The 21,493-nt window shown below is 47.0% G+C and overlaps 1 protein-coding gene across 1 annotated transcript in view; it reads left to right on the top strand.

The window, feature by feature from the left end:
• The first annotated feature begins 5,897 nt into the window (after positions 1-5,897).
• noc4l (nucleolar complex associated 4 homolog) overlaps positions 5,898-21,493 on the top strand; it is a 53,534-nt gene continuing 37,938 nt past the window's right edge. Inside the window, exons 1-4 of the mRNA XM_078227170.1 lie at positions 5,898-6,098; positions 13,498-13,618; positions 15,896-16,002; positions 21,345-21,452. Coding sequence (XP_078083296.1) covers positions 5,946-6,098; positions 13,498-13,618; positions 15,896-16,002; positions 21,345-21,452 — 489 coding nt within the window. The 5' untranslated portion in view covers positions 5,898-5,945. The remainder of the gene's footprint in view (positions 6,099-13,497; positions 13,619-15,895; positions 16,003-21,344; positions 21,453-21,493) is intronic.

Consider the following 21,493-nt stretch of genomic DNA (forward strand, 5'->3'; position numbering starts at 1 on the left):
TGCCTGAATGCACAAAGCATTCGGAACAAAGTAAATGAGTTGATGGCACAGATCAGCACAAATGGGTATGATCTAGTGGCCATTACAGAAACGTGGTTACAGGGTGACCAGGATTGGGAAATGAATTTCCAAGGGTATCAGGCATTTAGGAAGGAAAGACAGGAAGGAAAAGGTGGTGGGGTAGCTCTGTTAATAAAGGATAATATCAGGGTAGTAGTGAGGGACGACATAGGCTCTAAGGAGCAAAACGTGGAATCGTTATGGGTGGAGATAAGGAATAGTAGGGGGAGAAAGACACTAGTAGGCGTGGTCTATAGGCCCCCAAATAATAATGCTGAGGTGGGGAGGGCTATAAACAAACAAACAATGGATGCGTGCAAAAACGGAACGGCAATAATCATGGGGGATTTTAAGCTGCATATTGATTGGCTGACTCAAGTTGGACATGGTGGGATGGAGGAAGAGTTCTTAGAATGCTGTCGAGATAGTTTCCTTGAACAGTATGTTACAGAACCTATGAGGGAACGAGTTATCTTAGATCTGGTAATGTGTAACGAGACAGGTAGAATTAAGGATCTTCTTGTGAAGGACCCTCTTGGGTCGAGTGATCACAATATGGTTGAATTTCTGGTACAGATGGAGGGGGAGAAAGTAGGGTCCCAAAACCAATGTCCTCTGCTTGAACAGAGGGGAGTACGATAGGATGAGGGCTGAATTGGCTAAGGTGGACTGGGAGAGCAGACTGGTAGGTAGGACAGCTGAGGAACAATGGAGGATTTTTAAGGAGATCTTTTTCAGTACTCAGCAGAAATATATTCCGGTGATAAAGAAGGACTGTAAGAAAAGGGATAACCAGCCGTGGATAACGAAGGAAATAAAGGAGAGTATTAAATTAAAAACCGATGCGTACAGAGTGGCCAAAAATAGTGGAGACTTAGAAATTGGGAAAACTTTAAAAAACAACAAAGAATGACTAAGAAACTGATAAAGGAAAGATAGATTATGAAACTGAACTAGCTCTAAATATAAAAAATAATAGTAAAAGTTTTTACAAGTATATAAAAAGGGCTAGAGTGAATGTTGGACCCTTGGAGGACGAGAGGGGGGATTTAATAGTGGAAAACGAGGAAATGGCTGAGACTTTAAATAGGTTTTTTGTGTCGGTCCTCACCGTGGAAGACGCAAATAGTTTACCGAATATTAACGATCGAGTGTTGGTAGGAGGAGAGGTTCTCAATACAATTATTGTTACTAGAGAGGCAGTGCTTGGTAGACTAACGGGACTGAAGGTGGACAAGTCCCCAGGCCCGGATGGAATGCATCCCAGGGTACTGAAAGAAATGTCAGAGGTAATAGCGGATGCGTTAGTGGTTATTTATCAAAATTCACCGGACTCTGGGGTAGTGCCGGCTGATTGGAAAACAGCTACTGTTACGCTGCTGTTTAAAAAAGGAAGTAGACAAAAGGCGGGTAACTACAGGCCGGTTAGCTTAACGTCTGTAGTTGGGAAAATGCTGGAATCCATCATTAAAGAAGAAATAGCAGGCCATCTGGATAAGAATGGTTTGATCAAGCAGACGCAGCATGGATTCATGAGAGGAAAGTCGTGTTTGACGAACTTGCTGGATTTTTATGAAGATGTGACTAGTGCGGTTGACGGAGGGGAATCAGTGGATGTGGTGTTTTTGGATTTCCAAAAGGTGTTCGATAAAGTGCCTCACAAAAGGTTGCTGCAGAAGATTGGGGCACACGGAGTTGGGGGTAGGGTGTTAGCGTGGATTGGGGATTGGCTATCCAACAGGAAGCAGAGAGTTGGAATAAATGGGTGCTTTTCTGGTTGGCAGGTGGTGACTAGTGGCGTGCCGCAGGGATCGGTACAGGGGCCTCAACTGTTTACTATTTACATAGATGATCTGGAGGAGGGAACTGAGTGTAGGGTAACAAACTTTGCTGACGACACGAAGATAAGTGGGAAAGTGAATTGCGTGGAGGAAGTGGAAGGTCTGCAGAGAGATTTGGACAGGCTGAGTGAGTGGGCGAGGATCTGGCAGATGGAGTATCAACGTTGGCAAATGTGAGGTTATTCACTTTGGAAGAAATAATAGCAAATTGGATTATTATTTAAATGGAAAAAAATTACAACATGCTACTGTGCAAAGGGACCTGGGAGTCCTTGTGCAGGAGTCGCAAAAACTCAGTCTGCAGGTACAACAGGTGATCAAGAAGGCAAATGGGATGTTGGCATTTATTGCGAGGGGGATGGAATATAAAAGCAGAGAAGTCTTGCTGCATCTGTACAAGGCATTGGTGAGGCCGCAGCTGGAATACTGTGTGCAGTTTTGGTCCCCTTATTTGCGAAAGGATATATTGGCCTTGGAGGGAGTGCAGAGAAGGTTCACTAGGTTGATACCAGAGATGAGGGGTGTAGATTATGAGGAGAGATTGAGCAGATTAGGTTTGTACTCGTTGCAGTTTAGAAGGCTGAGGGGTGATCTTGTAGAGGCATATAAGATAATGAAGGGGATGGATAAGGTAGAAGTGGAGAGATTCTTTCCACTTAGAAAGGAAACCAGAACTAGAGGGCACAGCCTCAAAATAAAGGGGGGTCAGTTTAGGACAGAGTTGAGGAGCAACTTCTTCTCTCAGAGGGTGGTGAATCTCTGGAATTCTCTGCCCACTGAAGTGGTGGAGGCTACCTCGTTGAATATGTTTAAGTCACGGATAGATGGATTTCTGATCGATAAGGGAATTAAGGGTTATGGGGAGCAGGCTGGTAAGTGGAACTGATTCACTTCAGATCAGCCATGATCTTATTGAATGGCGGGGCAGGCTCGAGGGGCTAGATGGCCTACTCCTGCTCCTATTTCTTATGTTCTTATGTTCTCACACTTTTCAGGGTTAAATTCCATTTGCTACTGTTCTGTCCATCTGACCAGCCCGACTATATCATCCTGTAATCTAAGGCTTTCCTCCTCACTATTTACCACACCACCAATTTTTGTGTCATCTGCAAACTTACTGATCACACACCCCCCCCACATTCACATCTAGATCATTAACATACGCACCTAGTCACCTCCTTGAAAAACTCAATCTAACTTGTTAGATATGATTTCCCCTGATCCATGCTGACTATCCTTGATTAATCCTTGCCTCTGCAAGTGGAGATTAAATCTGTCACTCATAATTTCTTCCAATAATTTCCCTACCACTGATGTTAGACTCACTGACCTATAATTACTTGGTTTATCCCTATTTCCCTTGGTACTGTACTAGTTGCCCTGCGGTCCACTGGCACCTCTCCCATTCGGAGCGCTGCTCCTTTGTCAGGTAAGTGGGAGTTCTGTTCACAAACAAGGCGTATATGCCCTGTTTGTGAACAAAACTCCCACTTACCTGACGAAGGAGCAGCGCTCCGAAAGCTAGTGGCTTTTGCTACCAAATAAACCTGTTGGGCTTTAACCTGGCGTTGTGAGACTTCCTACTGTGTTTACCCCAATCCAACGCCGGCATCTCCACACCATGACTTCTCCCATGGCCAGAGAGGATTTGAAAATTAGCGTCAGAGCTGCTGCAATCTCCTCCCTTGCCTCACACAGCAGCCTGGTATACATATCAACTGGACCTGGGGATTTATCCACTGCTAACACCTCCTCCCCCTCAATGATAATCTGTTCAATTATATCACAGTCCACCTTGCTGCTTTCTATATCTACATCGTCCTTCTCCATAGTGAACACATGTAAAATATTCATTTAAGACCTCACCTACATCTTTCAGCTCCACACACACATTGCCACTTTGGTCCCTAATGGACCCTACTCTGACCCTGGTTACCCTCTTGCCCTTAATATACTTATAAAACACCTTGGGATTTCCCTTTGTTTTGTCTGCCTGTTTTTTTTTTCATGCCACCTCTTCATTCTCCTAATTTCTTATTTTAAGTACCCGTTGCACTTTCTATACTCCTCTCAGACATCCACTGTTTTGAGCTGCCTGTGTCTGCCAGAAGCCTCCCATTTTTCCCTATCCAATCCTGTACAGCCCTTGATACAGTAAGAAGTCTCACAACACCAGGTTAAAGTCCATGGACCTGGTGTTGTGAGACTTCTTACTGTGCTTACCCCAGTCCAACGCCGGCATCTCCACATCAGCCCTTGATATCCAGGGTTCTCTGGTCTTGGTTCCACCCTTTATCTTTACTGGAATATGTTGGCTTTTTACTCTCTCTTTTATTTTTCACTGACCTGAGTTTAAGGCAGCCACTTCACACAGACACTTATTTTGAGTTTGGGAAAGTGAACTGCGTCTCCCCCGAAGGGCTATTAAGAGATATTACCTTTTCCCAGCAAGCCTGGTAACTAATTTAACATGATGTGGAGATGATCACCAGGCAAGACTGTTCTCTTCCTGTGGGGGAGCACTTCAGCAGTCACGGGCATTCAGCCTTGGATCTTCAGGTAAGCGTTCTCCAAGGCGGCCTTCACGACACACGACAGCGCAGAGTCGCTGAGCAGAAACTGATAGCCAAGTTCCGCACACATGAGGACGGCCTAAACCGGGATGTTGGATTTATGTCACATTATCAGTAACCCCCACAGCTTTCCCCCTGATCTTGCAGAATCTCACTAGCTGTTCTGTCTGGAGACAATACTCATCTCTTTAACCTGTGTTGAATGCTCTCTCCACCCACATTGTCTGTACCTTTAAGACCTGGCTGGCTGTAGAGATTTGCATTCTAATTAGTATTCTGTAACTGTTGGTGAACAGATATCCACTCCATCTGACGAAGGAGCAGCGCTCCAAAAGCTTATGGTATTTGCTACCAAATAAACCTGTTGGACATTAACCTGGTGTTGTGAGACTTCTTACTGTACTAATTTAACAGCCAAGTTACCCAGATATGATACGGATCTGGGGATCTCTGTTCAAAAATTGTATCTCCCCACTTTCAGAAAATACAGGCGAGGTGGGTTCTTTTTCCTGCATGAACAAGACTACAAGAGATGTTATACTTGACCAACTTATTTACAAGTTTATTACAGAACAAGTTAATGTGCGATACACTTTAAAGTGGATAAGTATATCACAACATTAATGATTATGAAAGATTTAAAGAACAGTTCTTAGTTCTAATACAGGATCCAATAAAATTTAAAAATACAATGTCACAGCTAAATATCAAAGTCAGAACATCCATCAATATTCAAAGCAATGTTAGACCTGAATCTCCATCAATCATCCCAGCACCCCGCCTTCTCATGGAAATGTGCCCCTGTTTTTGACTTCTGAAAATCCACTCATTATTTCAGCATTAATGAGGAAGTTAATGATTATGAAAGCATTAATGAGGGAGTTATAACCATAGAACTATAAAAGCAGTACAGCACAGAAGGGGGCCAATTTGGCCCATCTTGTTCATGCTGACCCCAAAGACACCCAGGTGCGTTTTCTAATTTCACCCTGCTGCACAGGGCCCATAGCCCTGCAACTTGGAGCAGTTAAGGTGCAGAGTTAATGATTATTAAAGCATCAGTGAGGGAATTATTATTAAAACATTAATGAGGGAGTTATTGATCATTGAACCATTAGTTGTGTTTTTGAAAAATCATTAATGGGAGTTATTGATTATTAAAAGACTGGCCATATTATTAAATATTCAAGTATTAACAGGGTTAATGATTATTAAAGCATCAATGGAGTTATTGGTCATTAAAGCACTAATGAGGGAGTTATTGATGATTCAAGAATATATTGATATTAATATTTGGTTATAGATTATTAAAGGATTAATGGGGGATTATTCTGGGCTATTTGGACATTGAATTCTGTTCCAATCAGGAACTCAAATTCAGGGACTGTGCCTTTAAGGGGGCGGGTCTTTCCCAGGCCCCGCCCCTGTTTGATGATTGGGCGTTCGTTCGGTCTCACGTGACCTGGACAAGATGGCGGCGCCCAGAGAGGGGGACACGCGGAGCGGAGACTCCGAATCCCGGGCCCAGGCCGGGGCCCCGGAGCGGCTCCGGGAGGCGCTGCAGCGGGTTCTGGGCAGCAGGAGGAACGCGAACTCCGTGTTCGACATCCTGGAAGGGCTGGAGGTGGGAGTGAGGGGGGAGCCCGGGATGGGAGGCTCAGCACTATGGGCATCCAGAGAACAACCATTGATTTAATGTAGGAAGCACAGCAAAATCACAGGCTTGTGTGCCAGGGGGAGACCCCACGCCCCTGGGTGCCCAGGGGAGACCTTGTGCCCCTGGGTGCCCAGGTTGGAGCTCACGCCCCTGGGTGCCCAGGGGCAGACCTCGTGCCCGTGGGTGCCCAGGGGGAGACCTTGTGCCCAGGTTGGACCCCACGCCCCTGGGCGCCCAGGTTGGACCCCACGCCCCTGGGCGCCCAGGTTGGACACCCCACCCCTGGGCGCCCAGGTTGGACCCCCCGCCCCTGGGCGCCCAGGTTGGACCCCCCGCCCCTGGGCGCCCAGGTTGGACCCCCCGCCCCTGGGCGCCCAGGTTGGACCCCCCGCCCCTGGGCGCCCAGGTTGGAGCCCCGCCCCTGGGCGCCCAGGTTGGAGCCCCGCCCCTGGGCGCCCAGGTTGGACCCCCCGCCCCTGGGCGCCCAGGTTGGACCCCCCGCCCCTGGGCGCCCAGGTTGGACCCCCGCCCCTGGGCGCCCAGGTTGGACCCCCCGCCCCTGGGCGCCCTGGTTGGACCCCCCGCCCCTGGGCGCCCTGGTTGGACCCCCCGCCCCTGGGCGCCCAGGTTGGACCCCCCGCCCCTGGGCGCCCAGGTTGGACCCCCCGCCCCTGGGCGCCCAGGTTGGACCCCCCGCCCCTGGGCGCCCTGGTTGGACCCCCCGCCCCTGGGCGCCCTGGTTGGACCCCCCGCCCCTGGTCGCCCAGGCTGGACCCCCCGCCCCTGGTCGCCCAGGCTGGACCCCCCGCCCCTGGTCGCCCAGGCTGGACCCCCCGCCCCTGGGCGTCCAGGCTGGACCCCCCGCCCCTGGGCGCCCAGGCTGGACCCCACGCCCCTGGGCGCCCAGGCTGGACCCCACGCCCCTGGGCGCCCAGGCTGGACCCCACGCCCCTGGGCGCCCAGGCTGGACCCCACGCCCCTGGGCGCCCAGGTCGGACTCCACGCCCCTGGGCGAGGGGGGCCGGACCCGTGGTACCGAAGATCCGATAAACAGTTATGTGATGATGACTGGACAACATGACTTTAATGTTGTTTTTTGGTATAAATGATTGCCATTGGACACTGGGATGACCTGATTATCTGTGAACATACGGGGTTATGGGTGACTTCAGTTTGCATATAGATTAAGAAAGTCAACTTAGCCACAGTAGAGGAGAAATTTCTGGAGTGTACACGGCATTTCTGAAGTGGCACGGTAGCACAGTGGTTAGCACTGCTGCTTCACAGCTCCACGGACCTGGGTTCGATTCCCGGCTTGGGTCACTGTCTGTGTGGAGTTTGCACATTCTCCTTGTGTCTGCGTGGCTTTCCTCTGGGTGCTCCGGTTTCCTCCCACAGTCCAAAGATGTGCCGGTTAGGTTGATTGGCCATGCTAAAATTGCCCCTTAGTGTCCTGAGATGCATAGATTAGAGGGATTAGTAGGTAAAATATGTAGGGATATGGGGGTAGGGCCTGGATGGGATTGTGGTCGATGCAGACTCGATGGGCCAAATGGCCTCTTTCTGCATTGTAGGGTTTCTATGTATAGGTTGAGGAACCAACAAGGGAGCAGGCCATCTTGGATTATGTGTTATGCAACGAGAAAGGATTAGTTGGCAATCGAGTTGTGGGAGAACCCTTGGGGATGAGTGACCATAATAAAATAGAATTCTTTGTCAAGGTGGACAATGATGTAGTTGATTCTGAGACCAGAGTCCTGAATCTCAATAAAGGTAACAATGATGGTATGAGGCATGAATTGGCCTTGATGGACTGGGAAACATTACTGAAAGGAAAGACAATGGACAGGCAATGGCAGGCATTTAAAGAACAAACTCCAGAAGTAGTTTATTCCTGTTTGGCGCAAGAGTGGGAAGGGAATTGTGGCCAAATCATGGCTTATAAGGGAAATTAGGGATAGTATCAGATTCAAGGAAGAAGCGAACAAATTGGAAAGAAAAAGCAAAAGGCCTGAGGATTGGGAGCAATTTAAAATTCAGCAAAGGCAGACCAAAGGATTGATTAAGAAAGGGAAAATAGAGTATGAAAGCTAGCGGAGAACATAAAAACTGACTGTGAAAGTTTCTATAGATATGTAAAGAGAAAAATATTAACAAAAGTGAATGTAGGCCCCTGACGCTCAGAAAAGGAAGGAACTAAATTCGTACTTTGAATATTGGAAGACATGAATAATGTGCCAGAAGTGCTGAGGGAAACATGTTTTAGTGAGGAGCTGATGGAAATCAGCATTAGTAGAGAAATGGTTTTGGGGAAATTGATGGGATTGAAGACGGATAAATCTCCAGGTCCTGATCATCTTCATCCCAGAGTACTTAAGGAAGTGGCCCTGGAAATAGTAGATCCATTGGTGGTCATTTTCTAAAATCCTTTGGACTCTGAAATGGTTCCTTCGGATTGGAGGGTAGCTAATGTAAGCCCGCCACTCGAAAAGGGAGGCAGAGAGAAAACAGGGAACCATAGCCCAGTGAGCTTAACGTCATAGAACATAGAACATAGAACATTACAGCGCAGAACAGGCCCTTCGGCCCACGATGTTGCACCGACCAGTTAAAAAAAAAACAAACTGTGACCCTCCAACCTAAACCAATTTCTTTTCGTCCATGAACCTATCTACGGATCTCTTAAACGCCCCCAAACTAGGCGCATTTACTACTGATGCTGGCAGGGCATTCCAATCCCTCACCACCCTCTGGGTAAAGAACCTACCCCTGACATCGGTTCTATAACTACCCCCCCTCAATTTAAAGCCATGCCCCCTCGTGCTGGATTTCTCCATCAGAGGAAAAAGGCTATCACTATCCACCCTATCTAAACCTCTAATCATCTTATATGTTTCAATAAGATCCCCTCTTAGCCGCCGCCTTTCCAGCGAAAACAATCCCAAATCCCTCAGCCTCTCCTCATAGGATCTCCCCTCCATACCAGGCAACATCCTGGTAAACCTCCTCTGCACCCTCTCCAAAGCCTCCACATCCTTCCTGTAATGTGGGGACCAGAACTGCACACAGTACTCCAAGTGCGGCCGCACCAGAGTTGTGTACAGTTGCAACATAACGCTACGACTCCTAAATTCAATCCCCCTACCAATAAACGCCAAGACACCATATGCCTTCTTAACAACCTTATCTACTTGATTCCCAACTTTCAGGGATCTATGCACACATACACCTAGATCCCTCTGCTCCTCCACACTATTCAAAGTCCTCCCGTTAGCCCTATACTCAACACATCTGTTATTCCTACCAAAGTGAATTACCTCACACTTCTCCGCATTAAACTCCATCCGCCACCTCTCGGCCCAACTTTGCAACCTGTCTAAGTCTTCCTGCAAACTACGACACCCTTCCTCACTGTCTACCACACCACCGACTTTGGTGTCATCAGCAAATTTGCTAATCCACCCAACTATACCCTCATCCAGATCATTAATAAATATTACAAACAGCAGTGGCCCCAAAACAGATCCCTGAGGTACACCACTTGTAACCGCACTCCATGATGAATATTTACTATCAACCACCACCCTCTGTTTCCTATCCGCTAGCCAATTCCTGATCCAATTTCCTAGATCACCCCCAATCCCATACATCTGCATTTTCTGCAGAAGCCTACCATGGTGAACCTTATCAAACGCCTTACTAAAATCCATATATACCACGTCCACTGCCTTGCCCCCATCCACCTCCTTGGTCACTTTCTCAAAAAACTCAATAAGGTTAGTAAGGCACGACCTACCTGCCACAAAACCATGCTGACTATCACCTATCAATACATTACTCTCCAAATAACTATAAATCCTATCCCTTATAATTTTTTCCAACATCTTGCCGACAACAGAAGTGAGACTCACCGGTCTATAATTCCCGGGGAAGTCTCTGTTCCCCTTCTTAAACAATGGGACAACATTCGCTAACCTCCAATCTTCTGGTACTATACCAGAGGCCAACGACGACCTGAAGATCAGAGCCAGAGGCTCTGCAATCACTTCTCTTGCCTCCCAGAGAATCCTTGGATAAATCCCATCCGGACCAGGGGATTTATCTATTTTCAGACCCTCCAGAATATCCTGCACATCCTCCTTATCAACTGTAATACTGTCTATTCTACTCCCTTGCAACCCAGTGTCCTCCTCAGCTATATTCATGTCCCCTTGCGTGAACACCGAAGAGAAATATTGGTTCAATGCTTCACCAATCTCCTCCGGTTCCACACATAACTTCCCTCTGCCATCTATAACTGGCCCTAAACTTGCCCTAACCAACCTTCTGTTCTTGACATACCTATAGAACGCCTTAGGATTCTCTTTAACCCTATCCGCCAAAGTCTTCTCATGTCCCCTTTTAGCCCTTCTAAGCTCGCTCTTCAACTCCCTCTTAGCCAATCTAAAGCTTTCTAGTGCACTACCCGAGTGCTCACGTCTCATCCGAACATAAGCCTCCTTTTTCTTTTTAACCAACAAAGAAACTTTTTTGGTGCACCACGGTTCCCTAGCCCTACCAATTCCTCCTTGCCTGACAGGGACATACCTATCACAGACTCGCAGTAGCTGCTCCTTGAAAAAACTCCACATGTCGGACGTTCCCAGTCCCTGTAATCTCCTAGTCCAACCTATGTTTCCTAATTCTCTCCTAATAGCCTCATAATTACCCTTCCCCCAGCTAAAACCACTGGCCCGAGGTTCATGCCTATCCCTTTCCATCACTAAGGTGAACGTAACCGAATTGTGGTCACTATCACCAAAATGCACACCAACTTCCAAGTCTAGCACCTGGTCTGGCTCATTTCCCAGCACCAGATCCAATATAGCCTCACCTCTAGTTGGCCTGTCTACATACTGAGTCAAAAAACCTTCCTGCACGCTTTGAACAAAAACTGACCCCTCTAACGAGCTAGAGCTATAACAATTCCAGTCAATATTAGTCAAGTTAAAATCCCCCATAACAATTGCCCTATTACTTTCACTCCTAAGCAGGATTGACTCCGCAATCCTTTCCTCAACCTCTCTAGAACTTTTAGGAGGTCTATAAAAGACTCCCAACAGGGTGACCTCTCCTCTCCTATTTCTAATCTCCGCCCATACTACCTCAACAGATAAGTCCTCATCAAACCTCCTCTCTGACACTGTGATACAATCTCTGACCAATAATGCTACCCCTCCCCCTCTTCTACCTCCTTCCCTACTTCGACTAAAACATTTGAACCCCGGGACATGCAGCATCCATTCCTGCCCCTGCTCTATCCATGTCTCTGAAATAGCCACAACATCGAAGTCCCAGGTACTGATCCACGCTGCAAGTTCACCCACTTTATTGCGAATACTCCTGGCATTGAAGTATACACATTTCAAACCCTGCTCCACCCCACCTCTGCAATGCCGTGCATTGCAGTCCCCATCCATGCATCCCTCACTTTCAGCCCCACTACTCAGGATCCCTCCCCCCCCCCGAATCAGTTTAAACCTCCTTGCATGGCCTTAGCAAATTTACCCCCCAGGATATTGGTCCCCTTCTGATTAAGGTGTAGACCATCCTTCTCATAGAGGTCACACCTTCCCCAGTACGAGCCCCAATTGCTTAAGTACCTGAACCCCTCCCTCCTGCACCATCCCCTCAGCCATGAATTCAAACCTTCTCTCTCCCTATTCCTCTCTAAACTATCCCGTGGTACAGGCAAGAGTCCAGAGATAACCACTCTGTCAGTCTTGGCCTTTAGTTTCCACCCCAACTCCATAAATCCCTGCCTAATATCCCCTTCCCCTATCCTCCCTATGTCGTGTGTCCCCACATGTACAATAACTTGTGGTTTATCTCCCTCCCCCCTAAGAGTCCTGAATACCCTGTCAGACACATCCCGGACCCCAGCCCCTGGTAGGCAACACACCAACCCTGAGTCCCTACCTTTAGTTCCGACCCTCCTATCTGTCCCCTTAATTGTGGAGTCCCCAATCACAAGGCCCAGTCTTTTACAGCCCCTAACCACCTGAGCTTTCTCACTCGGCTCACCCCCAGAGATCTGCTCTCTATGCTCAGTTGATTCCTCCTCAACTGTAGCCTCCAACCTATTATGGAGGGGAACCGCCCCAGGGGATTGTCTTCCCGATTGCTTCTTACCCCTCCTCCTGGCATTGACCCAAGCCTCATTTCTAGGAGTTACTATTTCTCTATAACTCCTATCAACTTCCACCTCCGCCTCCCGAATTATGCGGAGTTCCTCTACCTCCCCCTCCAGTCAGGACTGGGGAAGTTGCTATTATCAAGCATTTCATAACTCGGCATTTAGAAGGCAGTGGTATAATCAGACAAAGTCAGCATGGATTTACAAAAGGGAAATCATGCTTGACGAATCTACTAGAATTCTTTGAGGATGTAACTAGTGGAGTTGACCAGGAGAACTAGTGGTTTATTGAGACTTTCAGAAGGCTTTCAACAAGATCCCACATAACAGACCACCATGTAAAGTTAAAGCACATGGGATTGCAGGTAATGTCTTGAGATGTTTTGAAAGCTGATTAGCAGACTGGAAGCAAAGGGTTGGCATAAATGGGTATTTTTCCAATTGGCAGGCAGTGACTAGTGGGGTTCCACAGGGAATCTGTGCTAGGACCCCAACTGTTCACATATATTAAGATTTGGACGAGGGAGCTAAATGTATTATCTCCAAATTTGCAGATGATGCAAAGTAGGGTGGGAGGGTGAGCTGTGAGGAGGATGCAGAGATGCTTCAGCGTGATTTGGACAGTCTGAGTGAGTGGGTATATGCATGGCAGATGCAGCATAATGTGGATAAATGTGAGGTTACCCACTGTGGTAGCAAAATTTAAAGTTTTTATTAGCATCACAAATAGTCTCACATTAACACTGCAGTGAAGTTACTGAGAGAATCCCCTAGTCGCCACACTCCGGCGCCCTGTTCGGGTACAGTGAGGGTGAATTTAGCACGGACAATCAACCTAACCAGCACGTCTTTCAGACTGGGAGGAAACCGGAGCACCCAGAGGAAACCCACACAGACACGGGGAGAACGTGCAAACTCCACACAGACAGTGACCCAAGGAATTGAACCCTGGCACTGTGAGGCAGCAGTGCTAACTACTGTGCCATCCATATTTAGGATTATATTCATTGGAGTTCAGAAGAGTGAGAGGGGATCTGGTAGAAAGTAGTGAAGCACTTCAGAGATTCGATAAATGCTAATTCTTTGCACTAGTCCAGCTCCACATTTGAAAGACTGTATAAAAACCTTATCAGTGACTGTCTCAGATTGCTAGTGTCTATTGACAGTAAGATTCTGCCTGTTTCTTATCAGGCTGAACAAGAAGATGAAATTCTCGCTGCTGCCAGAACCTGTGGCACCTTATTCTGCACCTTATTGCAACGAGGAGACCTTTTCATTGGCCAGTTGCCTGAGGAAGAGGAGGGTTTGTCAGGTAAGGAGTAAACACTCAGCGGCTTGTTGGCTGGTTCCGGGGTGCCTGCTGCAGTGGGGAGTCTGTGACACGGTGACATGGCCAACAATAAGGAGAATGTGTCCACTTATCATTCACTCCTGCGGAACAGTCCCACTGGCTGGAGGTGAGACAGCTGCATGCAGGTGTTTCAGGGAATTTCTTGGTCTTTGAAGGGAGCCAGATATCGTGTCAATTAGAGAAACAAGTTTTTATAATGAGGTGTAGTTTCTGGATTGAGTCAGCTGTAAAGCTCACGTAAATGTGAGGTCATCCATTTTGGGAGGAATAACAGCAAAATGACCTATTATTTAAATAGTAAAAAATTGCAGCATGCTGCTGTGCAGAGGGACCGGGGTGTCCTTGTGCAGGAATCTCAAGGAGTTGGTTTGCAGGTGCAGCAGGTAATTAAGAAGGCAAATGGAATTTTGTCCTTCATTGCGAGAGGGAAGGAGTTTAAAAACAGCGAGGTTATGTTGCAGCTCTATAAGGTGCTGGTGAGGCCACACCTGGAGTACTGTGTACAGTTTTGGTCTCACTTGAGAAAGGATATACTGGCACTGGAGGGGGTGCAGAGAAGATTCACTCGGTTGATTCTGGAGTTGAGAGGGTTGGCTTATGAGGAGAGACTGAGTAGACTGGGGCTATACTCATTGGAATTCAGAAGAATGAGGGGAGATCTTGTAGAAACATACAAGATTATGAAGGGAATAGATAAGATAGAAGCAGGGAAGTTGTTTCCACTGGTGGGTGAAACTAGAACGAGGGGGCATGGCCTTAAAATAAGGGGGTGCAGATTTAGGACTGAGTTGAGGAGGAACTTCTTCACACAAAGGGTTGTGAATCTGTGGAATTCCCTGCCCAGTGACGCAGTTGAGGCTACCTCATTGAATGTTTTTAAGGCAAGGATAGATAAATTTTGAACAGTAAAGGAATTGAGGGTTATGGTGAGCGGGTGGGTAAGTGGAGCTGAGTCCACGAAAAGATCAGCCGTGATCTTATTGAATGGTGGAGCAGGCTCCAGGGGCCAGATGGCCTACTGCTGCTCCTAGTTCTTATGTTCTTATGTTCGGGACTCTTTATTTCACACACTGTCTGTCAGATGCTGTGTTTTGCTGTAATTTTATAGGACAGTGATGGAGTTTGCAGTCTCTGAGTAAACCTCCTGGCTGACCTCCCATCTGCCAGCTTCCATCAACATAACTTCATCCAGAACCATAAAAGACTCATGTGCTGCACTGTGTGAGTGCTACATTCCTGGAGGAGCTGTCTTTCGGATGTGATGTTAAACCAAGATCTCATCTGCTCTCAAGTGGATGTAAAGCATCCGTTGCCACTATTTCAAAGGACAGTGGGGCCCTCCTCTGTGTCATGGCCACTCTTTATCCCTCAATAAATGAGGGGAAGGCAATGGCCTAGTGGTATTATCACGAGACTATTAATCCGGAAACTCAGCTAATGCTCTGGGAACCCGGGTTCGAATCCTGCCACAGCAGCTGGTGGAATTTGAATTCAATAAAAAATATCTGGAATTAAGAATCTACTGATGACCATGTAAATTGTCGGAAAAACCCATCTGGTTCACTAATGTCCTTTAGGAGAGGAAATCTGCCATCCTTACCTGGTCAGGCCTACATGTGACTCCAGAGCCACAGCAATGTGGTTGACTCGCAACTGTCCTCCAAGGGCAACTAGGGATGGGCAATAAATGCTGGCCAGCCAGCGACACCCATGTCCCACGAATGAATAAAGAAAAGATCAATATTGCGAAGACAGATAATTCAGCGTTTCTGGGAGTTAAAAGGTTTTTTTAAACGTTTATTTATTAATGTCACAAGTAGGCTTACATTAACACTGCAATGAAGTTATTGTGAAAATCCTCTAGTCGCCACACTCTGGTGCCTGTTTGAGTACACTGAGGGAGAATTTAGCATGGCCAATGCACCTAACCAGCACGTCTTTCGGACTGTGGGAGGAAACCGGAGCACCCAGAGGAAACCCACGCAGACACGGGGAGAACGCGCAAACTCCACACGGACAGTGACCCAAGCTGGGAATTGAACCCGGGTCCGTGGCGCTGTGAGGCAGCAGTGCTAATCACTGTGCCGCCCTGTGGTTGCCATGTTTTCCTACACTACAGCAGTTACTATTCTTTAAAAGTCCTTTCGGAAGTTCTGGGGTCATTAATAATAAGTTCTGGATTGCATTAGAAGTTGCGAGAAAGCCACAGAGCTAACAGCTGCGTTTATCTGGTTTCAGCTGACTGCAGTGCCGACGTTAAGTACAAGATCTGGATGAGACATCGCTACCAGAGTGGCATCGACCAACTGCTCAGTCTGATGGTGCATGAGTCAGAGCAGGTTCAGGTGAGATTCCTGCTGTGAACCTGTCCTGGGCCTGTGACACCAGGCACAGTGACGCAGTGATGAGTTAGTGGATTAATAAACCCAAGGTCTATTCTAATGGCCTGGACTATTCTCTGTAGTGGGCGAGCGAGACACTTGCTTGTGTTCGGAAAGGCAGATCACGTCCAACTTCTGAAAGGCAATTACAGAGGGGTCGTTAATGTTGATCTTGCCTTCAATGCTCACCCCCCGAGGAGGGAAATAAAACAAATGCCAGTCTGGACTGTCGTAGGGGAGGCAGTGGTGCAGTTTTACCATCACTGGAGTTGTAATCCAGAGACCCAGAGCAAAATCTGGGGACCCGGATAGAAATCTGGAATTAAAATTCTAACGGTGACCATGAAACCATTGTTGCAAAAAACCCATCTGGTTCATCAATGTCCTTTAGGGAAGGAAATCTGCCATCCTTACCTGGTCTGGCCTACATGTGACTCCAGAGACACAGCAATTGACTCTTAACTGCCCTCTTAAACGGAGGGCAGTTAGTGGTGCTGTTTAACTTGAATTTTTTTCAAATGTAATAACTTGTTCATTGGTTGCGTTAAAGCAGATTATTTCCTTCCCAATATCTGCCCAATTCCAACATTCATTCAACTTCTGCTGGTTCAGGACTCGGGACCATCGTCTAATTGTTACACCCCCATCTTGCGCGAATGAAATCCGGGAACACGTTCCCGCGCACACGGTGATTCATATGAATTCAGGGCAGGAGTTTGGAACTCTCTTCTGCAAATGACAGTTGATACCAGCTCAATTTTAAAACTGAAACAAAGAGCAGCAGAGCACAGGAACAGGCCCTTCGGCCCACCAAGCCTGCGCCGATCACGTAGTCCTATCTAGACCAAACGTCTGTGTCCCTCTATTCCCCGCCTGTTCATGTGTCTATCCAGATAAGTTTTAAATGTGGCTAATGTAACTGCCTCAACCACCTCACTTGGCAGTACATTCTAGGCCCCCACCACCCTCTGTGTAAAAAACTTCCCCCGCACATCTCTACTGAACCGTTCCCCCCTTATCTTGAACTTGGGCCCCCTTGTAATTGTCATTTCTGCCCTGGGAAAAAGCTTCCAATTGTTCACCCTATCCGTACCTCTCATAATTTTATAAACTTCTATCAGGTCGCCCCTCAGCCTCCGTCTTTCCAGGGAGAACAGTCCCAGTTTATTCAATCTCTCCTCATAGCGAATACCCTCCATACCAGGCAACATCCTGGTAAACCTTTTCTGCACCCTCTCCAAAGCCTCCACATCCTTCTGATAGTGTGGTGACCAGAATTGGACACAGTATTCCAAATGTGGCCTAACCAACGCTTTTTATAACTCTAACATAAAACTGATTGACTTTAGTTATCCAAAGGTATTGGGAAGAATAGGACAAAAGCATTAGGTCACACATCAGCCGCGATCTAATTGAATGGCCGAACAAGGGACTGAATGGTTGTCTTCTGTCCCAAGATTGCTCTCCACCTGCTCTCTGATGCTGCTGGAATTGTGCACTAAATGCTTTCCACGTGCAGTCAGGTTGACCAGTTGGGTGTTAGCAATTACTAAGTAGCGCACAACTGACAACTTGCGCAGGCATCATTCTCCAGTAGAGTGGTTGCTCTTTTTAATGAGCTGCTTCACTGCTGGGCACTGTATGACAATAGTATGTTATTTTAAATGATACATTTAGCTGGGAGGGTATAATTGCGTCTGCATAAACAACAAAACATTTTGAGATGAATATTGTTGACACGTTTAGAGGAAGTGGGAGAAACGTGTGCGGGAGAAGGAAATAGAAGGATATGCTGATTGGGTGAAATGAAAGCACGTGGGAAGAGGCTTGTGTGGAGCATGAAAACCAGCACTTGGGCCGAATGGCCTGTTTCTTTGCTGTAACCTTCATTCAAGTATTTCTCTTACAATTTAGCTGGTGGGGGGGGGGGGGTATATTTGAACCTCCCATCATGCTATATATTTAAGTAGTTGCATGATTGCTTTAAGAGCTTTAAAACCCGTTCTGTGCTACTATGAATCCGTGTGCGCAAAGGAGGCCTTTCTCTTTTTGTTTAAAACCCACCACCCCCGAACACGGTTAGGACATTGCAAAAAGAAAATTGCCGGTGAGTCGGGATTTTGTTCCATCGAGACAACCGGGAAAAGATCCTAAGAAGAAGAAGCATTGCGGGTCCTTTGAAGACTGGGGGAAAATCAACAACAGGATTAAGGGTAGAAGTGGCAGCGAAGGAAAGAGCCAGGAAGAAAAAATTGCGTTTCTTACAGGGGGACAAAAAATATGGGGTGGACTCCTCCAAGCTGCAGGGTCTGTGTATGTGTTGTAGCGACAGACCCACGGAGACTCGCTACACAGTTTGAAAAAGGGTGGAAAAAGTTCCAAATCGTACTTCAGTGGTCAAAGACAACTAAATTCCACAACGTTGTGTACAACCGAAGAAGAATAGCCTTCCTTTTGATCAACTTTCTTGTTTAAAGTTGTATATATGAATAATGATGCTTTGTACTGTTTCTCGAATATTATTGATATGATGTAGTTATCATGATCACAGAATTAAAGGGGGGTGGATGTAATATATTGAAGTAGTTGCATGATTGCTTTAAGAGCAGGTCAGATGAGATAATGGTGATGTCATTTGGGTGTTTCAGAGGTTCCTATTTTTAGTTTCAGTTTCTACTTTGTACAGGCGAGAGCTCCCAGAATAAATCTTGTGTCACTTTGAATCTTTGTGTGTGCAAAGCACATCTTTTTTTGTTTAAATCCCACAACCTCTAACGCAGTTAGGACATTACCACGTCACTAAGCCTAATTTCCAACACTCTGGAGGGCTTTTGATATTTTGGTGCAAGCTCCACAATACCCGTTTAAAAATTAAAATCACGAGAAGCTAAACTGAACCGAGGAGAAGGGGAGTGAAGGTGGGAAATTGGACCTCTCCGCCTTCACTGCAGTAGAAGAAACCCCTAACTGCGAGGAACAGGGGTGTGCCATTAACCCAAACCTAACCTGATACCTGGGAGAAATACACAGTTCTCAAAAATAGCGTTTAATCAACTTCAGAGTTAGTGCCAGAACTCTCTGTAAATGAGCAGGACGTTATCTGTGATTGCTAAATGCTGCCCCCTTTATACCCAGCTTCTCAGTTCTCAACCCAACATCAAATCTCACCAAACCACCCCCCCCCCCTCCCAAAATACCTGATATATAGGAGGGATGTCCGAGGTAGGTTCTTTACTCAGAGAGTGGGGTGTGGAATGGACTGCCTGCAGTGATAGTGGAGTCGGACACTTTAGGAACTTTCAAGCGGTTATTGGATAGGCACATGGAGCACACCAGGATGATAGGGAGTGGGATAGCTTGATCTTGGTTTCGGACAAAGCTCGGCACAACATCGAGGGCCGAAGGGCCTGTTCTGTGCTGTACTGTTCTATGTATGTTTAAACAAACCCCCCCCCCCACCCCCACACTCACACAAACACCCCCACATCCACCGCTCCGCACAGGATAAGACTAACATGAATATTTTTTAAAAAGGGTAAAGATCCAGGGGACAAGAAGACAAGAAGTCACAATAAAGGGGCAACACGGCTTGGACGTGAGGTGAACTAAAAATGGCAGAAAAGGGACACGCTTTCCTCTCTGTCTGACCCTAAAAACCTTAAATGCCCTGAGTTATGTGCTTACGTAATTTGTAACCATGAGCATTCGGAGCACTGCTCCTTCATCAGGTGAATGCTCCAAAAGCTCGTGATTCCAAATGAACCTGTTGGACTTTAGTCTGGTGTTGAGAGACTTCTTACTGTGTCCACCCCAGGCCAATGCCAGCATCCCCACATAAAGAACAAAGAAAATTACAGCACAGGAACAGGCCCTTCGGCCCTCCAAGCCTGCACTGACCATGCTGCCCGACTGAACTAAAACCTCCTACCCTTCCGGGGACCGTATCCCTCTATTCCCATCCTATTCATGTATTTGCCAAGATCGTTGGGGTATGGGATTTAATGGGATTGAGGGCTATAGATAGGCCTAGAGGTGGGGATGTGATCGGCGCAACTTGTGGGCCGAAGGGCCTGTTTGTGCTGTGGCTTTCTATGTTCTATGTTCTATGCCCCTTAAAAGTTGCTATTGTATTTGCTTCCACTACCTCCTCCGGCAGCGAGTTCCAGGCACCCTCTGTGTAAAAAACTTACTTTGTACATCTCCTTTAAACCTTGCCCCTCGCACCTTAAACCTGTGCCCCCAGTAATTGACTCTTCCACCCTGGGGAAAAAGCTTCTGACTATCCACTCTGTCCATGCCCCTCATAATCTTGTAGACTTCTATCAGGTCGCCCCTCAACCTCCGTCGTTGCAGTGAGAACAAACCAAGTTTCTCCAACCTCTCCTCATAGCTAATGCCCTCCATACCAGGCAACATCCTGGTAAATCTTTTCTGTACCCTCTCCGAAACCTCCACATCCTTCTGGTAGTGTGGCGACCAGAATTGAACACTATATTCCAAGTGCGACCTAACTAAGGTATATCATATATAATTTGTGATTCCTCTTCTGTCCAATTTTCCTGGGTTTGGGTTTGTATGTTAGCTCAGCTCCCAGGGACTTTTCCTCTATCTTGAGTAGGTGGTGATTTACCTGCTGCAGTATGCGCGGATTGGGATTCACATTAACCAGAGATCCAGTTTTACTGCTTTGGCAAAGAGTCACCTGGACTCGAAACGTCAGCTCTTTTCTCTCCTTACAGATGCTGCCGGACCTGCTGAGATTTTCCAGCGTTTTCCCTTTTTGGCTCCAGTTTTACAAATTGTCCAAGTTTGATCATTACCTCAAATTGGTCCAACTTTATCTGCTGTTTGTTTTTATTAATTTTCAGAGTGACAATGTGTCCAAATGTAGCTCATGATAGAATTTAAATTCGCTTTTACCCCTTTGGAACAGCAGCAGTGTGACTTCTCAGTCTGGTGGCTAACACACTGTCACTATTTTTAATATTCTTTCACATTTGTTATCCGTCCCTAATTGCCCCTGAGAAGGTGGCGGCGAGTATTGAACTCAGGAACTCCTGGATCCACCTCCACTCCAGATTTCAGCAGGTGATTGAGCCTGACAGGTCAGTGCAGTGTCCAGAGTGCGCTCAGAATTTAAACGCTGCGATTGTGGGCGGTCGAAAGACGCTTTGCATTCGCTGACACCCCACGCACAAGATTTTGAAATTAGCTTTGGGTGATTATTGGTCAGCAAGGCTTTCCGGCAAATTAACCTTATGAACTGTGGTGAAAATGTCTCCCCTCTCGCTTGCTTTACTCTCCAGGAAGCGGCGCTCTGCACCCTGATGAGGTTTGTTGAGGCGGAAGGGAAATGGCCCCTTGTCAAGTACGAGGAGGATGAACATTACACCTTTCCCCAGGAGCTGTTGAAGGTGAGTGGCGATTCTGATTCCGTGGACACTGCATTGGGAAG

This window comes from Mustelus asterias, chromosome 13, assembly GCF_964213995.1.
Source record: "Mustelus asterias chromosome 13, sMusAst1.hap1.1, whole genome shotgun sequence".
In the NCBI taxonomy this organism is placed as follows: domain Eukaryota; kingdom Metazoa; phylum Chordata; class Chondrichthyes; order Carcharhiniformes; family Triakidae; genus Mustelus; species Mustelus asterias.